The sequence below is a fragment of the Papilio machaon genome, chromosome 19, assembly GCF_912999745.1.
Source record: "Papilio machaon chromosome 19, ilPapMach1.1, whole genome shotgun sequence".
NCBI lineage: Eukaryota > Metazoa > Arthropoda > Insecta > Lepidoptera > Papilionidae > Papilio > Papilio machaon.
Window position 1 is genome coordinate 3,059,252 of NC_060004.1, and position 21,733 is coordinate 3,080,984.

Sequence of the window (21,733 nt, forward strand, 5' to 3'; positions counted from 1 at the left end):
TGTTGTGTTAATTACATAGAAGTATCACATGTTTTTATACAAGTATTCAAACAGTGAAAACCCATAATTAATTATTGTGATGTCAGGTTTTTACATGGTTGAAATATGAATTTATTTTAAGACATACTTTTCGTAGATTTATTTAAAAAAATGATAAACTTATTAACAATAATTTTATTAACCTATATAATATATTTGATAAACTATTTTGTGACGTAATCATTTTTACTACTGTCAAAATAAATATAATTGTGAATGTAATATTATTACAACATATTTTGATATTTAAAGTAGAGATATTTTTAGCAATTATTAGAGTTCAAAAAAAAAAAAAAACTACGACCAATATTCATCAAATATTTTTACTAAACAGTAATATATATCTTAATTTGATAGTCAGACAGAAAAAAGATTGAAAAAAATATAATGAAAAAAAAATTGGCAATTTATTGTTTAACTTTATTTTCATTTCAGAATGGACGCTAAAGTATTATTTTGTTTAGTTAAAATACACGTGTATATTTTAACAAGCATATATTTAATGCAAATACGTCATATAATTATATTTTTATTGAAAATATACTCTGCAGTTTTCCTTCTAAATGGACGGCAAATAATTAAATGTTGCCATTTATTATTATTTATTATTCCTTTATAAAAATAGACTTTACATACTTTTCGGATTTATAATTGACGGACGTTTTTTCTAAATTACAAAAGTATTTAAAAATAAAACATTTGGCGCAAAAAATAAACAGTCCTCAATTAAAAAAAATCCAAAACTTGAAATTCCTGGATAAAATTAATTTATCAAATCCACTTTTAACCTTTATATGGGAACATCAAACATTTTCTACGATACACACTAATAAATCCATTCAACTTATAACTATCAAAATTATTAACTAAGAAAAGTTCGACTAAGAACACTTTGCTAAGAAAAAGATAAATTGAAAACTTGGACTTTGTTTCAAACTAAAGCATAAATATTACAAACAATGAATACATCGCAAAATTTCACGATAAAACACATAAAAAAAAATCAGGAAAAAATCTTTTTTCTCACATTAATATCGAATAGTACACATATAGACAAACCTGGATAAGCGAGAGTCCAAGGGAGCACGATATATCTCTCGCTTAGAAGTTTCTCGCTTATCGAGGGTCGTACGTCGGGACCGGACAATGATTCTCGCTTATAGAGGTTTTTGGTTTTTACAGATTCGACTTAACAATATGGATATATCAATATATATTTTATCTTGCAATTTCCACTATACATACATCAATGTAAATGACACCATGTATGGAGTTCGACGTTTTCAAGATTTTAGATTCACTTGAATTGAGATGTACTTATTTTTTAAAAAAAAACAATCACGATGTCATTTTAAAAACTAGTGATTTGGCACATATCATACTTTTTGTTAATTTACAATATTTTTTTTATTACAACGAGAAAAAACATATCAGAAATCTTGAACTAAATGCAAATTTTTGAATTTATCAGACATTATAAAAATTATTTTGAGAAATTCCAGCGTTAAGTTTAAAATATAGACCGAGCTTAAACATGATTTGAAATCAAGTTGAAAAATACTAAAAAAAAAAATATTAATTTAAGTCATAAAACGTTTGTCTACATGTGAAATTTCTATATGTGGCATAAAAAAGTAAACAATAAAAAAAATAACGACAGTGTTCTTAATCGAACGTAACTCTTAAACTAAGTACAATTTAAAAAAGTTATTTGCACTTTTCACTGACCAGGGAAAAAAACAACCCTCTTAATTACCATAGTTATTTATGTGGCATTATTTATTTCTACTAAATAATATTTTTTTTTGTATGTGTAAATGCAACTTATTATACAAGGAAGACTAGTTTTGTGATAGAGCTATTAAAATAAAATAAAAATACATTCAAAAGACGAAAATTTTTGTACAATGGTCCTTCAAGCCGGATTTCACAAACATCATATATATAAGTCTCGGCACATATTGAAAGAAATAGCATTTAAGATTTTGTTTGTCTTTTAGTGCATAGAAAAAAATATGCGCTTGCTTAAATTTAATAAAGTTTAATAACAAAACACTTTAAATGAAATGTGATGTAAAACTGCAGAATAAATTTATACGAAAAAAAGTATATAATTTCTTACAGGTCATAAAAAAGCTAATACAACCGAAAAAGGGGTAGGTAATTTGTAAAATTATTTTATATGTTAGTTGTAAACATACTGTGATGAGGTTGACGTCAGTCTATGGCGTGTGGGAGCTCCACATTCAGGCGCCCACTTTGTTCCGTCTCTTATTTAATAGGGAATTGTTGCTCTGTTCCAATGCTTTGATTTGTACCTAAAATAAATTCACAGTTAAATAAATTGATGTGAAAATAGTTGAACAAATTGAAACAAGAAATTCTCCAATAAGCTATATCTATCTTATAAAAGAAAGTCGTGTTAGTTACACTATTTATAACTCAAGAACGGCTGAATCGATTTGACTGAAAATTAGTGGGCAGGTAGCTTAGAACCAGGAAACGGACATAGGATAATTTTTACCCCGTTTTCTATTTTTTTATTCCGCGCGGACGGAGTCGCGGGTAAAAGCTAGTTATAGTTAAATAAGTTTCTTACGACCACGAGGCTATCTATAAGAAAAGGTTAGAAAGTTTTATTTTTTGAGATTTTCTTTCCACAGTTAAATTAGAGGTTTTATATGGTGACAGTTTGCTAAATGTTTTTTTTTAGACTAAATGGAAGACGAATTCAATTAAAATCGAATGGGCGTATGTTTCTTCAAATATCTTGGCGTCTGTACGCCTTGCTATACTGTGTCCCGAGCCGCTAAGATGTGTATACCTGGTCGTAGTCAACACGCATGGTGGCGAGGGAGCGCGTCATCTCGTCCTGTACGTCAGCCCAGGCCTCGCCCGCGTCACGCAGCAACGTGTGTGTGTAGAGCGGCGTCTGCGGCACTTGTGTGTACTGTCGCACCCACGGACTTGACATCACCTAACATATGTACTACAGTTATTAAATGGAATTAAAAAACACCTAGCCAAGCCTATAACACCCGGGGATAGTGTAGCTTCCCAATAGTGAAAGAGTTCAATTTTTCTAATCTCAGTAAAATAGTTGTCCTAACAAACGTTACTATTAAACTACTAGTTACTAAGAAACGAATTTGTACAAAGAATTTGAAGCCATATTTGCTTCTCGTCGCTTTCAATAACGAAACAAAATTTTATATATCAGCAATTATAAAGAACTGAATTATATGCATTAGAATGAAATAAAATAAAAATTAAAATTATACAACTAATATTTAAGAATCAGTCCCTAATAAGCATAATGAATAAATAAGTTTAAAATTGCGAGCCGACATAAAGTATGGTCGGTACAATACATAGTGCACAGGCAAACCGAGATACGCGAGAGTCCAAAGGATCGAGATATTTTTCTCGCTTATGGAGGTCGTCCTGCCCACCGGAGAATGACTCTCGCTCATCCAGGTTCAAATGTATACCTGGTGTATTGTGAGTCGTTTGGCAGGATCCACAGACAGCATACCGCGGATCAGATTCTTGGCCTCGACGGATACATTCGACCACTCCGGTTCTGGAAAGTCGTATTGACCGAGACGAATTCTCTGTAATAATAAAACACATTTTAGAATAAAAAAAATTATCTAGTGCTATATTATATACTTCGTATAAACATCAATAAGTACCTTTTTCATTCCTGGTGATATGGCGAGGCCGTGGTTAGAGTAGAATGGGGGGAAGCCACACAACAGGATGTACATGACAACACCCAGGGACCAAATGTCACAAGACTTGTCATATTTCTCTGGACCTAAGACCTGTAATACAAAAAATTCTTTGGTAAATTATTTGCCATATATTCCGCTTAACCTGCATCTTTGAATCTTGTAATAAAATAACATACCTCAGGAGCAACGTAATACGGCGTATAACATGGCGTTTGCAACGTATCCGCCTGTGACAAGGTCTCCTTCGCGAATCCAAAATCCGTAAGTTTAAGTATAGCGTTGGGCTCCATACTGGTGTAGAGCAAGTTCTCAGGCTTGATGTCCCTGTGAGCGATGTCAGAGTCGTGCAGGTGACGCACCGCAACGCATATAGAGTGCATTATCTGAGGGAGTAATAAAGACTGAAATAAATTATTTATTTTAAAAATCTCCAGAATTGTTACTTTATAATTTTAAGTAACACGATATCATATTTTAAACCAATCACACTCTTCTCCTGAAGAAAAAATCTATTGCATATCAGAAAAAATGGAAAGAATAGAAAAATCAAATACAGTCGAATCTGGATAAGCCAGAGTCCAAGGTAACGCAATATTTTTCTCGCTCATAGAGGTGTCTCTCTAACCAGAGTTTCTCACTTGTAGAGGTCCTCTATCGGTGCCAGACAATAACTCTCGCTCATAAAGTCTCAGACTCAGACAATAGCTTACGAACAGTATATTAGTAAAAACCACGAAAGTTTAAAGTTATATATCGCTTATAGAGGTTTCTCGCTGATTCAAGTTCGACTGTGTTTCTCATTATTGACATATCTGTTAATAATTTTACGTTTTAGATTTGTTATAGTTGTTAATTAACTTCAAGTACAAAGTTGCTTTATTGTCACTGTGTAATGTGTAACAAACCTCAGCAGCCTGTCTCTCAGTGAACGCTCCCTCTCTATTATCCTGGATCCTCTGGAACAGTTCTCCGCCGTCCATACACTCCATTACAACGAGCAGACATCTCTTACCAGCGTACGTATTGTCGTATACATCTATTATCTGAAATTAAAATAAATCTGGTTTTAAAATGTGTATATATACCAACACAGTCCGAGTTGTGTAATTGTTAATTACATAGCTTTGTAGACTATTAACGATTATTGGGAGAGACATATAAGCTCCTTTTGATACATTATGTGAGAAGTATTACTCCTGTGATTTTTTTTAAATGTGCAAAGGATCATAATTCAGTCTCGTGTCTTGTGTTTTGGTCTGAATCGCGTCGAACACTATATTTTTTTTCCAATATTATACCACAACTATTACAAAGTCAGGGTTTATCACTAGTGCACAGGGATTCGAACTACAGAGCGTAACTACAGCACATATTACAAATAAACTATGCTGTTCGTATCAAGGTCCACTGAATGCAATAAAAACGATGCGTCACGTCTCGCGTATTTGAACCGGTTTGATGTCGGGCTCATTTTAATTTAGATATACCGGAGAAGATCTTTACCTCACAATCTTCATATATATAGAATTCAGAATATAGTTCGTAATTAAATTGTAAAAGGTTATAAGACGTTTACATAACTATGTTGTATGGTTTACATACTAATTCACGTTTAGAGGCGGTATTTCCGATAGCGGTTTCTTTGTAGCAACACGTAAGAGTTAACAATTAGTCTTTTTACGTAAATGATGTAATCGTTTCCTGTCAACACAAATGCGTCTTTGAAAAACTCCGAACAGTGAGTTTCTTCTTTTTTAAGAATTATGTTTTTAAAAGCTATTATTAATAATTAAAGCATTTTATAGTTAAATTTACTTGAAATTACTATTTCATTAATTGACCAACTCTATGGAGGAAAATCTTACTAATATTAGTAACACCAAAGTTTAAACATCCATTTGTTAGTTTGAAGTTATCTCCAGAACGGCTCAACTGATCTTAATGAAATTTGGTATAGATGTAGAACACAGTCTGTAAGAAAACGTTGGCTACTTATTAAGTTTTTATGTAATTCCACGCGGACGGAATCACAGGCGACAGCGAGTCATAATGTAAACACACAATGTAAAGTTTACAAGTACACATTAATAATTGTCAATGAGGATAATTACAATATTGCTCTTAATTTCTGTTTTAATGCAGATTTGAACTTGAATAATAAGGAAAATTTCCCAAACTGTTTTCTTTTTATAGAATTACCGTGAACATTGGAATTCATTGAGTCGTTAATGCAGTCGTAAATGACGGATACATAAATCCTTATTTGTTTCTAGTTACGGATTGGTACAGGGTGTTGTTTATTACCTTGGTCCTGCAAAACATTCGATACATTCAACATCCTGTGAAGAGTATTGAGTTTCTAGAAACAGAAGTATCCATACTCAAATAAAGTGGTTTTTAATTGTAGTTTATTTTGATTTTGGTATTTAATTTTGTTATGTTTCATTAATATATTAATTGAGTAAAGTTTAAATACAAATATTTTATATTTGACATTTTATTGTAAATACAACGGTTATTATGAGCAATAAGAGCCCACATGATCAGTGAAATAAAGGCACATTATTTCACAATTTTTGTACTACGTCGTTAATAACAAGGGCACAGTTAATGTCCTTGTTCTACTACGTATATACAAACTAGCTGTCGCCCGCGACTCCGTCCGCGCGCAGTTAAAAAATGGGGGGGGGGTATGAAAAATAGATGTTGGCCGATTCTCAGACCTACTGAATATGCTCACAAAATTTCATGAGAATCGGTCAAGCCGTTTCGGAGGAGTACGGTGACGAAAACTGTGACACGAGAATTTTATATATTAGATAATTCAAAAATACTGATAAACTGTGCTAAATATGTTAAAATCAATTAGTTTTCTCCAGGAATCAGTTTAGAAATCCAACCTAGCATTTACTGTATACAGTTACATCGGTTAAGTGCAATAGTGAAGTCTCACCTTTACATTGTTAGGAGTAAATATTACAAATCCTCTCTGTGTGTCAACAACTTTACCCGCACAATACAATGTTAGTAAATTATCACCTGTTCACAATTTTACACAATATGTTAATTCCATATATGTTATTTATTGCGCAATAATTGTTCACCGAGTTGTTATAGATCTAGTGCGTACTGGAGATATATTTTAGTACTTATATTTATTACACTAGTTAACTGCGTAGACCGACTCATGAGACCACATGAAGAACGTAAAAGTAAAATTATTAATGTTATTTCTATTTATAGTGAAATATGTCCAAGGTAAAAATCCCCCGTGAAAAAATTTGTCTCATATAATTTTACGTACTTCAACGATATGTATGCAGCCGCTCGCTCTCCAATGCAGTTCCACTTCCCGTCTAGCTTTCGCACTGTCGTGTAAAACCTTCAATGCACGTTTAACTCCCCTTCTTTTTTCTTTGCATTCGACCACCTGTAACAGAAAAAGTTTATATTTGCTAAGTAAAAGCAAAGGCACACATAGTTAACTTATATTGTGAAGTTTGTATTCAGTTGCGGTACAATAATAGTCTCAAATACTACTGGTAATTGTGGACGTATAAATACATCAGTATTGTGTACACAATACGCCAGTTTTATTAATCTTAAATGTAGGAAATGCGATAACGTCGACACGACTCGTTAATCCGCAGTAAATTCGCCGGAGTCCACATTTATTGGGTTAATTGTGTATTTGGAGGCCTTACGACGACCTTGCTTGATATTTACGATTACAAGATTAATTTTCGTGATTTTTTTTTTATTTGAAATATAAAGAAAATTGCTAATTAGCGTATATAAGCAGTAAATAGAGTAGCAATTATATTATATATATAACCAACATCATGCATATTTTATGTCTTATCGTTACATCTGTTGCTTCTAAGAAGCATCACTAAGAAAAGTTTCCAAGTATTAGTACAGTCGCTAACAAAACTAATTATTTCAACGTTTAAACAAGTTCGATAAAATTTAATTGAAGGTTTTATATTTGGATTCTGAACAATGTAAGGAATTTGATACTCAAATTTGGTCGCAGTTAGCTATACCTGGTCTAATAGGTCCACTTAGCATTCGTAACCAATCACTTCGGATACATGATTCAACCAAAAGCAATAATAACCATTAAATGTGCGCATGACGAATTTTTAAAACTATCGCGTGTTTGCATTTTCACGATTTACTTCCAAGAAATCGTTTATTTTTAAACCAATATTTAAAAAGATCGGTCGACCTTGTATTTGTTATAATTAGAAATCAAAATTCCCTGAATATTTTCACGGCGTACAATGAAATCATGCATAAAATTACGTAGAAAATTGTTTTCCTCACTAGAAAATTGCTCCACCTAGACTTCACTTCCATAGAAAGGTACATACATATAAAAGAATATAAAATATAAGTTAAACAAAAGAGTTTTTAATGGCGAAAGAGCCTCTATAATTCTAGAATTTATACGAAACAAATAAACAATATTTTCTCTTATTAATAGTAGATATCAAATTTAATGTGACAATAAGAAACAAAATGTGTTTTTCCATACAAATAAAACGGTTAATTTCACGTTTATCTTCCACTATGCGTCAATTGTTTGTTTCATCTTAGTTGCGGGAATTACAAACACGAGGGTCAGTGTCATTATAGCAATTGTACAAAAATATAGTCATCTCTCTCATCCTATATGTAAAATACAGAGATAACAAGACTGTTTTGTATATGTATTTCGGCTGTGGAAACCCAGAAATATATTTTCTATTGGTCGCTGTAAAGACGCAGTAACGTTTGTTTATACAGCGATAACCGGAAACTATTTAAAATGAGTTCTACGTAGATGATAAGGAAATAAGAAAGAAAATGTAAACTGAATGAATTTTGTTTTGAAGACAGTTCGAAAAGAAACGAAACATTTTCATACAGATTTAGTATTATAAATCATACAATATTATGTGATTGGAAGAAAAACTTCCCGATAAGATGTCAACTTTTATGCTGCGTATGCGTTTATTTTTATTAACTGTGTACTTTTTTGATGACCGTAAACAGTTGTCACCACATCTACGAAAAAGGGAAAATTGATGCAGTATTAGAGATCATTAGCTTCAACGGAAACGTTGACTTTATTGCAAATGCGTACCGCAGAACATCTGTCAACCTTGAGCGTCACAGCGAGGCGGACGGGTGGTGATTGCGTCAGCTTTAGCCGGTCATGACGCGATCATGACGCACTTATGACGATTAAGGTTATAGAGATAGGAAAATCCGTAGATAGTGTACTTGTTATAAATATTGAAAACCTTATTCATTTAAATAATTATAGTCTGTTACTGTACTACAAAAAAAAAAAATCTATTTAAAAGAATATACGAAGAAACTCCAGTCTAAGTTCCATTTAATCTAAGCGTTACATACGCTATCTTTTTTAAATAATCTTAGTACTTATCTATTTATAACTTGGTAGATTAAAATCGATCGCGCGTAGTAATTGTATGTTGGTTGTGTAGTAGTATAGTAATAGCGTTTGTAAAGACATGTCTGGCGCCATGGCGTCGTTGTGACGTAATGCAGTCATTATCGATTTGCTATCAAATTCCAAACAATGTCGTCAGCTTATATACGTTCCTATCTCAGAGCTTACTCAATTTAGGGATGATTAGATCAACCACGCTGGGCCAGTGCGGGTTGGTTGACTTCACACATATCTTTGAATTTCTTCGCGAATATATTCAGTTTACAGGATAAATGTACATATGAAATTCGAAAAACACATTGCTGCACGGCGGAGATCGAATCTGGGCAAGTGCTTATCAACTACGCCTACGATGTTCTCAGATTTCTGACATGGAGAAAGCGAGGGTTGACATTATACGATTGTGGGACTATTATGAGTAATGCTATCAAAAGTAATATGTATAAATTATGAGAATTGGAACTCATATAAATTGTATCTTTCAAGGTGTAGATCCGCCCGCACATTTCCTAACTAGGTCAGTAGGGGGAAAACCGGAGCAAAGCGTTCAAGTCATTTATTTTCGAAGGTTTTTAACAAACTTCAAAAAGGAGGAGGTTCTCAATTCATTTGTATGTTTTTTTAAATATAACTATATCTTTATAACTAAACACATAATATAAAACATACGCAATAAGAAATTTTACGTGGGATTTTTTCACATGGTCTTCTTAATCCAAATCTTACAATGAAAATAATCAACGACATTTTTATTTCGTCTGTTGCTTTGAAAGGAGTCTTGACTAATTTTGTTTACTGAAGCGTAACGGAAACTATTTGTGGTTTAAAAATATCTCATCTATTTCTACACGTCTTGCCCAAGTCATGTTCCCCTACTATAGGTTATATAGGAACACCTTTAAACATAGACTTAGTATACAAAGGATATCTTTTGATCTATATTTCAACAAAGTCGGCGTTAGGGTAGGGCACGATTGGGCGACCGTCCTGGGCGCTGGACAGAAAGGGGCGCCACAGGTCGACGAATTAAACAGTCTCTTATAACCGTGTCCTCCCAGGTTTGGTAAAAAAGAGGGCGTCATAGAAATCTCGCCCAGGGCGCTAGTAGAGCTGATACTGTTACTGTATTCAAGCACACGTCATCTTCATGTTACGGTAAGTATGTAATAGTAATTACATACATTGGCACATCACCAGCCTATAAACATTGGGAGTTTTACTTTTCAGTGACAGGATCTTTCTTACTAATATTATAAATGCGAATGTTTAGATTGATGGATGGATATTTGTTTGAAGGTTTCTCCGGAGCGGCTCAACGGACCTTATTGAAAATTGGCACAGATGTAGAACATATTCTGGAAGAACACATAGGTTACTTATTAAGTTTTTTTAACCCGTGCGGACGGAGTCGCGGGCGACAACTAGTTTTTGAATATGTTGTGATGTATTACAATCATTAGTTTTAAGATGTACTATGTTTTTCAGTTTATATTACAGTATAACCCGTTTAATACGATCACGCTTAATACGATTTCACGCATAATACGCCTCTTTACGCCAGTCCCTGCAACTTGAGACATATTTTAATACATTTCTTAACGCTTAATACGATTCGTCATCCCGTTTAATACGCCCTCGCTCAGGCCATACGCCCGCACTCGAGGCCAGCTGAGAGCGCTCTAACGGGGAGGATGAGCCGTCGTGTTGGAAGAAGAAGAACCTCATATACTGCAGGGTTTTCCTGGATATTCTTTCATTGATGACAATGTAGCACCGTACGAAATTAAATCAATTGAAGATCTTATAGAGAATGTGAATAACACACAAAACGAGGCCTATATAAGTGATAATGATGAAGACGAAGATGAGTCAACTCCGGTTTTGTCAAACGCTGCTATCAGCTGTTAATGATTTAAGACGCTATGTTGCTTCTTTGGATCAAAGTAAAGACGCACTGCAAAAGTTGAATTATGTTGAAAATCTTTTATGCTAATGCATCAAAATCTTTCTGTCAAACCAAAATAAGTGATTATTTTAAATACAATATGTATTGTAATATGTAATGTATTCAATGTAGATAATTTAAATAATAAGAACAAAATGCATAATAATATGTAGTAAGTTCGTTTTATTTTCGCTATCTCGCATAATACGCTTTCTCGCTTAAGACGCGTTTTTGGTGGGGTCCCTCAGAAATCGTCTTAAGCGGGTTTTACTGTATTTACATATTAATATGTAAATTTAACTAAAAGTCTCGCTCTATTAAGTATTCTAACCTATTTGAATTGAATTGCACGGTCAGTGTTTAGGTAACTAAGAAGCCTTTAAATAGGTACCGCGATTTTGCCATTTTTTTATCAAAATAGTTTTTAAGGTTTTAAATTAAAGTAAACATCCTATAGCGTATATGACTGGTCGTGTTACTTTTAAAGAAAAACAAGATTTTTCTCCTTGCAATCTCTAATCTATTTGCATAAGAAGGTCATAGGAACCTTAGCTCCGTGGCATTTACCTAACTCCTGTTACGGTTGTTGGATCGATAGAGCGGTGTGACAAATAAAAGAAAGCTTCAAGGTTTTAAACCCCCGGGACATAAAAATGTGCTCGTTTAATTGAGGTCAAAGGGGAAGGTCTTTAACAAAAATGAACTGCATCACATTTTATATGGACAAGTAATTGAGATTTATTAAATTTTTCATAGTTTTTTTTCCCTTCGTTTGGTCGGACGTACAGCATGTCCGTTTTTGTATATCAACAAATTTCAAGTATCTGTTATTTCAAGGTTGTAATATTGTGTTAAACATATCGTAATATGTCATGTCATATATGGTCAAGTCACCATTTTAGTGATATATTCAATGAAAGTTAAAAGCAAGGTTGACTCGTCTGACGAGGTTGGTACGTAATGAACTTGTGTTAATATAATATAATGTATTAAACGACTATTTATAATATATTTACGTCATTGATACGATTAAATTTACTACCGTTTGATTGCAATGTGGGTTTTCACAGCCACAAAATAGTCTCTCTCATTATCTTTAAAAAAACTAAGATTGCAATATGTTTTTGCATATGTTTTTTAGCAGTGTAAATCGACGTCGCTTGCTTACGCTTTACATGAGTTGAATGTCCTGTTAGCGTGTACTAATACAAAATCACAATTTAAAACATTGGGTCATACAATGTATGAGTCATTGTAATTGTCTGGTCCATTCATAATATCTGATAACAATCATGATGAGCGTTTCCCACGAAACAAAACGATTACCCCGACTTGTTACTGTACAAACATTATTTCCGGTATTTAAAACTGTTAAATTATTGCATTATTAGCATTATTTTTATCATTCAAACGCCGTCAGTTATAATAATGATTAAATCCAGCATTGCATCAAGTGTTCCTTTACTTCCGCAATGTAAAATCATTTAACCTTTGATAACGCCATATGGCTGTATTAAATTGTATTGTCATCAGAAGTAAAGATGTGTACAACATTTCAGAACTGGCCTAATTTTAATTATTTGGTTTGACCCAAATTAACAAATAAGTCAAGTTGAAGAAAATTGATTTCTTAAAGAGTAACTTTCAATATTCACTACTCTTATCAAAGTAATGTGACTAAGAGGGTAAAGACACATTTGTTCCTATGCTTTATTTACACATATATACATAACATCACCTTACTAAAATAGCTCTCTAGTTCAACTGATTGACATCTCATCCGCCTATCATCTGACATGCGCAGTTAGCCTGCGCAGTGGGGAAACGCCACAAGGGAAACGTTGCGTTTGTTATTTTGTATACAAGAGAGTCATTTAAAGAGGGGTGTTATCACTCAGCAGCAGTATGAGTCAATCAGCTGGATAAGGTCGTTGACGTCTTATTACACAAGTATTAACTTATGGATTTTTAGTTCACAATTCAACACATAAATGGTATTGAAGTAACTACAATAGAATGATCTAGATAAAGTAATAGAGTAAGGTATAAATTGCATAAAAATATTGTAACTTCTGATTTTCATACAAAGGATTGACAACTATATTTTTGTAAAAGTTTTTCGGCAATAGAAATCCACGGTTAGGCAAGGTAGTAAATAATTATCGTTTAAGCAGGTCAAAATCAATATGAAACCTTTTTTTTGCAGTGCAAAAGAGTGGAATAAATCGTAGTCAACAGTTTTACTAATCTTACATATAACTTAAATATTATAAATGGGAATGTTTAGATTGTAGCATATTTGTTACTAGGTTGATATTTCCAGAATGGTTCAACGGATCTCGATGAAAAGCATAGATATAAAATAGTCTGGAAGAACACATATTATTTTTTAATTCCGCGAGGTAATAACATTACTGAACTATAGCAATTGCTATGAACGAAATATGGAAAGTTCAAGCCAACGTATACCAACATTGCAGCATCATAATCGTTTATTCCAACATACTTTGTAGCTCGTTCATACTTCGAAATAATAAAAAAAGTAACTGATTCTCATAGCGGATTATTATTCCGCTAGTGGTACTTATAAAAAACTAAACTTCGAAACGGCGTGTGACTAATATCTACGTAAACGACTTAACAATCGATGTGATGGCACCGTTATCTGATATTGGTCGAGTCCGTTTTGCAATTCATCATCAGAGTACGTAATTTACAATATGATATATTACTTTCATATTTTTTAATCTTACTTATTACTAATATTATAAATGCGAAAGTTCAGATGAATGGATAAAAGGATCTCGATGAAAATTGGTCCCTAATTGACAATATTGTAAGAAGTTTGTCTCGCTGCAAGGAAAAAGGCAATTTTTCTGTAAGCGGAACACCGCGATGGACCCTGACTGTACAAGCTATCGTAGGGCATATTTGATCGATGTATTAAATTATTAATTAAACACAAAGCATCAGATTTCCAAATAATTTGACAGTGACAAATGGATAGAAATAATCAAAATAATAAAACAAATGCTCAAGACGTAAATTGATGACAGCAAATTCGTGCTTATGGGTGAGATGTTTATCCAGAAATGTTCAAACAATACAGTTTCAATATAAGCAACAAAAAATAGCCATCAATTCTCTAAAATTCAAAAAAATTACAACAGAAAGAAAAATCAGATAGGTTTATTTTATTTGAGTTATTCATCTACACAGCAAAATTTAGTTACTCTGTGACGTCATGTTACAGCCTAATGACAGAGAGAGAGAAAAATAGTAAGAATGAGATAGGGATAGACCATAGACAGTACAGTAAATATTAGTCAGTATATGAAGAAAGTGCTCAGATCAGTCTCAATGGCTCATGTGACTGATCTGTGATTGTTTGCTAAATAGTTATCACTGTGTTATCTTAAGCAACCATTAGCAAGATGTAGTGGCGTTACCACGTGCTTTATATCTGTACATTACTCAGACGTTTACAATTAAAAATTACACCTTATATAGTTTTGTCCAATTTCAATCATACAGAAAAACCAATGTTTAAGTCCTTTGACCGCTGGTTATTATGGAAATCAATGTGGTTATCAAAGAATATGTGTCACCAAAAGTACTTCTGGTATAAATTGTTTGTTATTTATTTGTAAAGATCGCATTTCGGAAGCCTACACATAAACATGATTTCTGGTCATATCTAATATTAGTCCAACAAACACACTCTGTAAAAGTTTAAAAATAAAACATATTTTTAAAGTTATTAAACTTAAATATCAGATGGATTTGTTTCTAAACACCTTTAACTACATTTTAAAATGTGATAATACTATCAAGCAATGTCAAATCTTAAAGTACAGATTAAATCTATAAATAAGCACCATATTTGTACACACACCGATATTAAGTAAGCCAATGAACTTTAATGACTGATCATTGAGTTGGAATGCTAATGACGGCCGGAAAGGCCCTTTTTATTTATAGAACTAATTCGTCTGCTGTGAAAACTTCAAAGGCCTTTTTACATAAATGAATCATCATTTCAGTGGTTTTAAATTATTATGAAACATAACAAATTGTGTTACATATTATTATGTTTATTAAATACTAGCTATCGCCCGCCACTCCGTCCGCGCGGGATAAAAAAAAAAACCTAGCCTATATGTTCTTCCAGACTATGATCAACATCTATGCCAAATTTTATTGAGATCTATTGAGCCGTTCTGGAGATACCTTCAAAAAAACATCCATCCATCCATCCAAACATTTGCATTTATAGTATTAGTAAGATTAAATTAGCAGACATATTTTACTTTACAACACTCTAGTATTTATTATACACATTGAAAAATACAATGTAAGATTTTAAAAATTGATATTAACCTTGTTATTTTTAATGAGGATAGAGCAGAGAGCTTCATAATATTAAACTAACTTAAGGGGATTAAGTTTTGCACTATCCTAACTTTAAAAGGACTTATTACTTAGCCTCATCTGTTCTTGAGGAGTTCAATTTAAAGAAAACTTAACAAAAGTAGTGTGATTGTCTATCTGCAAATTTTTTTGATATTTTGTAAGAAAATTGAACTTATCATAGAGCATACACAAAAAAAACTGACTAAAAGACAATCTTATTATAGACATGATGAATAATGTATTGAAATTGAGCCAATAACACACTCTGCCACACTTAAATTAAAAAATCTTGAAATTAAATGTATTAAACATTTTGGCTCCTCTTGCGCTTCCTTTCCAGAGCTTCTTTTACTATCCCTAAGGCTCTCTACAGGCTCTCCATAGAAACAAATAGATCAGTATTCAAAATAATTATTTTACTGGATTTAGGAAAGGATGAACAATATAACTTCCGACTTCATTTATTTTCATTACTTTCATTTATTAAAGACCAAAAATTAGATAGCGATAAATTTATTCCTATTTACATAAACGTATTGTATTTATACTCAGAGAGTTTATATAAGTACTTTATTCATTGCATTATATTGTTCTAGCCAGTGCCTTTAATGAATAATATCACAAAATCAAAATATTAAAATGTTTTCATTCAGTCTACGTCAAAAAAATGGCATTGAAATATGAGCAATTAAACACCTTGTCAACCTACGATGTCTAGTCAACTGCGATATGATAAAAAAATGTATAAGCTAATTTTGATCTTTACGTCATTCATGTAAACAATGTCAAAAGTATTTTTGAAGTGATACTACCGCCGAAGTATTTTTTAAATGTCCACTTAGTTAACCTTACCTTCCCATTAATCCCAAGACCAAGGACTGTGTTTGAGATATCATAATCATCAGTTATTGGTGTTGTCTTCGGTGTTCTGGCGACGTTATTCATTTTTACTTGCAGCACAGATTTAAACTGAACATACGTAGCCAAATTAACAAGAGCACACAATGACACTAGATAACTCACACTCTATTTCACACAGAACTTATTTGAGTACAATAGTTCTCTTGTATCAATAACGTATTTTGTAATTTTATCTAATTCTTTACTGATGACAAATCTGCTGTGCGCCGTGCGCAGACAAATCAAGCCAAGCAATGATGTCAACCTTAACTGTCGTCTAGGTATGTGATGTGCATCGATTATTGAATTTTTGTGTTGTGTTCGATGTATCGGTTTGTCGAGTTTTGCTTTTTTCCCAAATTGATCAGAACTCTTAATATTAAAGGACGAAATATTCTTTTAAGAAAATACGAATAGTATTTGTAGATATGAAACATATAAAACAAAAAAAAAATTTTTGCCCGTGATGGATTACTTTGAACCTTATTCTTTATGGTGGAAAGTGGAAAATTCTTCTTCATTCTAGTTTCCATACTCCATACACATTTAGTTGTCTCTGTTTCTATCCAAAATAATGTTGGGGATCACAATATATCATAATATAAGTATCAAAGCTGTCAAAACCACAATTACCCCCCAAAAAAAAACTTGTACCTCACAATTTTTTCAAACTGAAATATCGATTTTATAGGAAACAAACATCACTACCATTTGTCACATTTAATGACGTTTCGTATCGAAGCCTATGTTTTTCGTTTTACGCAAATTACACCAGTGGCACGACTAAATCTTTTACAAGATTAACTTTATTTAATTTTAAATTTTTGGAAAAATATTAAAGGATCAGACATTTATGAAATCTCATAATAGTTTTAATGATGTTATAAATTGAAGAGAGTAATTTATACAAAGTATCACGCTCCTGCGAAAGTTAAACAGCAATTATATATTACTATTTCTTTGCTCTTATTTGTCTACAGTGACATTTATATTGTTAACTAACACTGAAACCTAAACATCGGCAAGCATAGCCTGAGTGTAAGAGAAGACTATTATTTATAGCTATGACACGTTTATGAAATTTGGACTTTTAGTTATTCCATACTAATGATAATTACAATTAGCAATGTCCTTGATTGAAGCAATCAGAAATTGATTACTGTAAAATTAGAGAGTTTTTCTTAAGTTTTTTTTTTTTATTGAATGTACGTACATTTATTCGTCTTGAAATTGAAAAGTGTATCTAATAAGTTTTGATGGATGGACGGTTATGGTGTAATAATTGACCTTGGAAGGAAAATTATAACAAATAAAAATGGTAATTCCTAACAAGAACTTACAAATAGTACGAATTTCAAAATACATAAAATTTATTAATGAAACAAAAACTCATTATTAGATCAAACTTCAGACTTTATGCCTTAGACCATGATCTGCAATATTTTATGTCGAAGCATGCCACATATTGAGGTAAGCTTGTTGAAAATACCCTTTTCAAAACATTTTTGGCAAGTTGCATGCATAAATTTCCCTTTTAAAATTTTAGAAATCAAAACACGTAATCACTTTTTCCATTTACAAAACATCCTTTTACCAAATTCGTCAAATATTACTGAGTTCGTTGCGTTTTGGCGAAGTTCATCTGCATTTGGTGCGCCTGCGCAGAGCGCGCCGCCCTGCGGATGTCGCCAGATCCACTTTCTCTGAGCGCTCGTGACTCATTCCAATAGGGCCATGAATTGAGCGATTACTTTTCTAGAACATTGAAACACGTAATTATTTACTAACTTTGATCTATTGAAAACTTATATCTACTTATCCCTTTTGAGTTGTGGCATTAAGAATAATATTAAAATTTTCATGATGTGTTGGTCTTCGTTTCCTCGTTGCTTATAGGATTATTTATTTACATCATAGTAGGTGGCAAACAAGCAAGCGGCCACGGGCATTCGCCGAAATGGCGAAGCGATAGCTACTCAGAGATATCTACAGTTACAGATGCGTTGCCTACCTTTAATCAACGGAGTAGGAGTTGCACAGAATGCGTCCCTTCCTCCATCAAATCCACTTCCCCTTCTTATCCTTACCTTACAAGAAAAAGGTAAGAAGAGAAAGTGGACTAAAATAAGGCTTCCGGAATGCACACTCATCAGAGCATACACAGGAATTACTTCCACTTCACGCCTGTCTTCTGTGTCGTGGTATTGCACGTCGAGTTGGCCCATTCGTGCAACAGATGTTGTTGTTGTTGTTGAATGTCGAATAGTGTACAAGTTAGTTTTATTATTTTTTGATTAATTCTAAATATTATATTGTTACAAATCTTGAGTCAAGGTCATTGCAGTCGTTGCTCCGAAGCGATGTTGTAAATGCGGCTTCACATACTACACCTTTGTTTGAATATAATAAACATATTTGAAATCGCAAAGTAACATAACCAAGACAAAACGCGCAAAAGTTAATAATTAACCTCACTTTAATGTGGGAACTAGTAATAAAGTTCTTTGTAAACTTTTTCAGACAAAGGTAAAGTCACACGCTAATGCGCTTTAAAATTATTATATCTGACGGGTTAATAATTGACATCATTGGGAATTTCCAAAATTTATTTTTAATACTGCTTAATTAATAGATAACAAAAAAGTTGCATTAAAGTGCGACTTCGGTATTAAAGTTATTAATAAAACTAAAACACCTAAATGCTCTAATATTTTCTGACTATTACTTAGTAATTGTTAGCTGGAAGTGATGGAATTTGTACATATCTGCGAAAAAATCCAGACATGTGTGAAGTCAACCAACCCGCAGCGGGTTGTAGACTTTAAATATAGATAGACAGAGATAGACTGAAAGAGAGAGAGATAGAGAGAGAGAGATAGAGAGAGAGAGAGAGAGAGCTAGAGAGAGAAATGAATTATAAACGAAACGTACTTTATAGTAATTCATTTATTTTCCGATACGCGGTTTTTGTGGCCACAACATACTGAATATAGCCCACAACGTATATGATACTTCTTAGGTAACGACCATAAAATCTGCCTTAAAATTGCAGGCGATATTCGCGTTCATCGAGTTCGAATTGTTACATAAAAGATTAATAAACTTTTACTTTTACAATATATCATATTACTTTGATTGGGAATTATATGATAACAGTAGAGTAGAATACTATATCGGAATTCCGTAATTACTGGATTGGTTTTATTAAGTTAAATGTGTCTGATCTGGGGACCTTTGACCTTACTCGTCTCATACTACGTTGATACAAGAAAAGGGTTCTAGAATTTTCTGAAGCACTTGTATTTCACGTTTAAAACTTTGAATTTAATTTGCTAATTCTTTTGTCAATCCTAAATTCGAAAGTGAAAATATGTAAACGAGATCTTTAGATTGTCATTTAATCGTAATAATTGTCTATTTATTTATCTGTTTCAGTTAGTAACTCAGAATGTACCTCCTTCACTATTTCCGAGGCCAAATAAAAGAGCAGCGGGACCTTTAACAATTTATAAAGGTCTTTGTTCTCAGGCTTCAAGTTATAAAGTAGATAATAAATTAAACTGCATTATATTCCTTGGTTAAAGGTTAATATTGAGATTTTGTATTAAAGTTTATTACATATCAATATTTTGTTAACGTACGTTTTATTCAATAATTACCCTAAACTTCGTAAATATACCATTTATTTAATATTTCGTTCTTACGGCTTTGTTACAAACTTTAAGTCATGATTTAGAATAGACTATAAAGAAGTTTAAAGAGTTCCGAAGAGTGTATAACGATATCATTAACTCGAATGAGGTAAACAGCTTCCCCTGAAGATAATACAATGACGAAATGACGGTAGTTACGCGCCGCTAGATGAGTAATTTAAGAAGTCATTAAACATCTAATTATAATCGACCTTATCAAGATGATGACTGCTACTTAAAAGACGAATTTCCGCACATTCAAGGTGTAAACTTCAACTGTAAAATATAAACAATTTTTACGAAATAATTTTGTGGCATTGCCACAAGAATTAGTGGTATTACACACATCAAGATGATTATAGAAGGAAATTCATTACAAATGAAAGAGAAATAAGTAAAACATAATCTTCTGCATGATGTCTTTGAAAGTTAAATTAATTTTCGGTTAATTTTTTAACTAAAAAACTCTATAATTACCTAAAAATTCAACTCAACAATGGTATTCGTTCATTTTTTTCAGTCGTTGACAACTATCAGTTATCCTTTAGAAAGTAACTTAAGAAGTAAGGTCGTACAATCAAGGATTAGTTCTCTAGATGTATAACGTAAGCAATTATAGTTCAGTGGTTTATTCGCTGTAATGTCGAGCACACGATCGACCTCGCTCGCTTTCACTACACGTTCAGTTTTCACTGGACCATTGTAAATGTCCATTTAGCTCTCTCCCATTCATATAAATGTTATCAACTACTGCTGAAATTAACAGAAATATTTCGAAATTATACGTTTGCTTATTGGGATAACACTCTGACAGTTTTGTATTGCACACATAACTTTAAATTTTATCATATATGTTATAAAATATGGGTCCGAAATTTTACTAAATATAATTTTATGTTGTACACTACTAGCTTATTATTTGTCCTAAATCTTTTTAAGATATCTCGATGGTTCCTACTTAAACTATCATATGTTTAAAATGCTATTTTTTCAAGACAAAACTTTAGACGATAAAACGATTACTTTCGACGCATCAAACATAAACATATAATCACAGGTGGGCACAGTTAATCGAAAAGTTAACTTCGTTAATCGTTAATTCGTTAATTAAAAAATTAACTTCGTTAATCGTTAAAGCGTTAAATTCTCGAAAATTTAACGCAAGTTAAAGTTAATCGTTAACAGTTAACCATACTAAAATTATACATACTAATTTCACACTTATGTGGCGACACTTGTTTAAAATAGTAATTTGACTATACATTTATAGAATGTACACATTAGTATTAGAGACAAGTATGAATGCATTATAGTATATTTCATTACGAGTGTGGAAAGCCTGTCATTGCAAAGAGTTCCGACAAATGTCTAACCAAGCCGAGGCGCAGCCGAAGGTGAGGGTTGATAGTTGGAACAAGTTGTAATGACAGTTTCGCACCTGTACTAAACAACTATTTTTGATACAGTTGCGAAAAAATTAAGCAATTTAATAGAATAGTAAAAACACAATAAACTCGATCTAACTAAATTTTTTGGAAAATGG

At 32.5% G+C, this 21,733-nt stretch overlaps 1 protein-coding gene across 1 annotated transcript; it reads right to left on the minus strand.

Moving 5' to 3' along the window:
* Window positions 1-2,115: 2,115 nt before the first annotated feature.
* On the minus strand, window positions 2,116-16,748 carry LOC106721268 (MAP kinase-activated protein kinase 2). Its single transcript, XM_014516175.2, has 8 exons — window positions 16,451-16,748; window positions 7,081-7,206; window positions 4,682-4,819; window positions 3,953-4,159; window positions 3,735-3,866; window positions 3,531-3,653; window positions 2,864-3,016; window positions 2,116-2,357 (listed from the first exon to the last, which is right to left on the minus strand). The coding sequence occupies exons 1-8, from the start codon at window positions 16,541-16,543 to the stop codon at window positions 2,286-2,288; spliced, it is 1,044 nt and encodes a 347-aa protein (XP_014371661.2). The 5' UTR covers window positions 16,544-16,748; the 3' UTR covers window positions 2,116-2,285.
* Between the last annotated feature and the right edge of the window lie 4,985 nt (window positions 16,749-21,733).

Coding starts and splice junctions, on each gene's coding strand:
- LOC106721268 (XM_014516175.2), bottom strand. CDS start 16,543: ATGAATAACGTCGCCAGAACACCGAAGACAACACCAATAACTGATGAT. Junction 3,867..3,952: donor CGTATTACGTTGCTCCTGAG/GTATGTTATTTT, acceptor TTTGTATTACAG/GTCTTAGGTCCAGAGAAATA. Junction 2,358..2,863: donor TGCGTGTTGACTACGACCAG/GTATACACATCT, acceptor AATTTATTTTAG/GTACAAATCAAAGCATTGGA.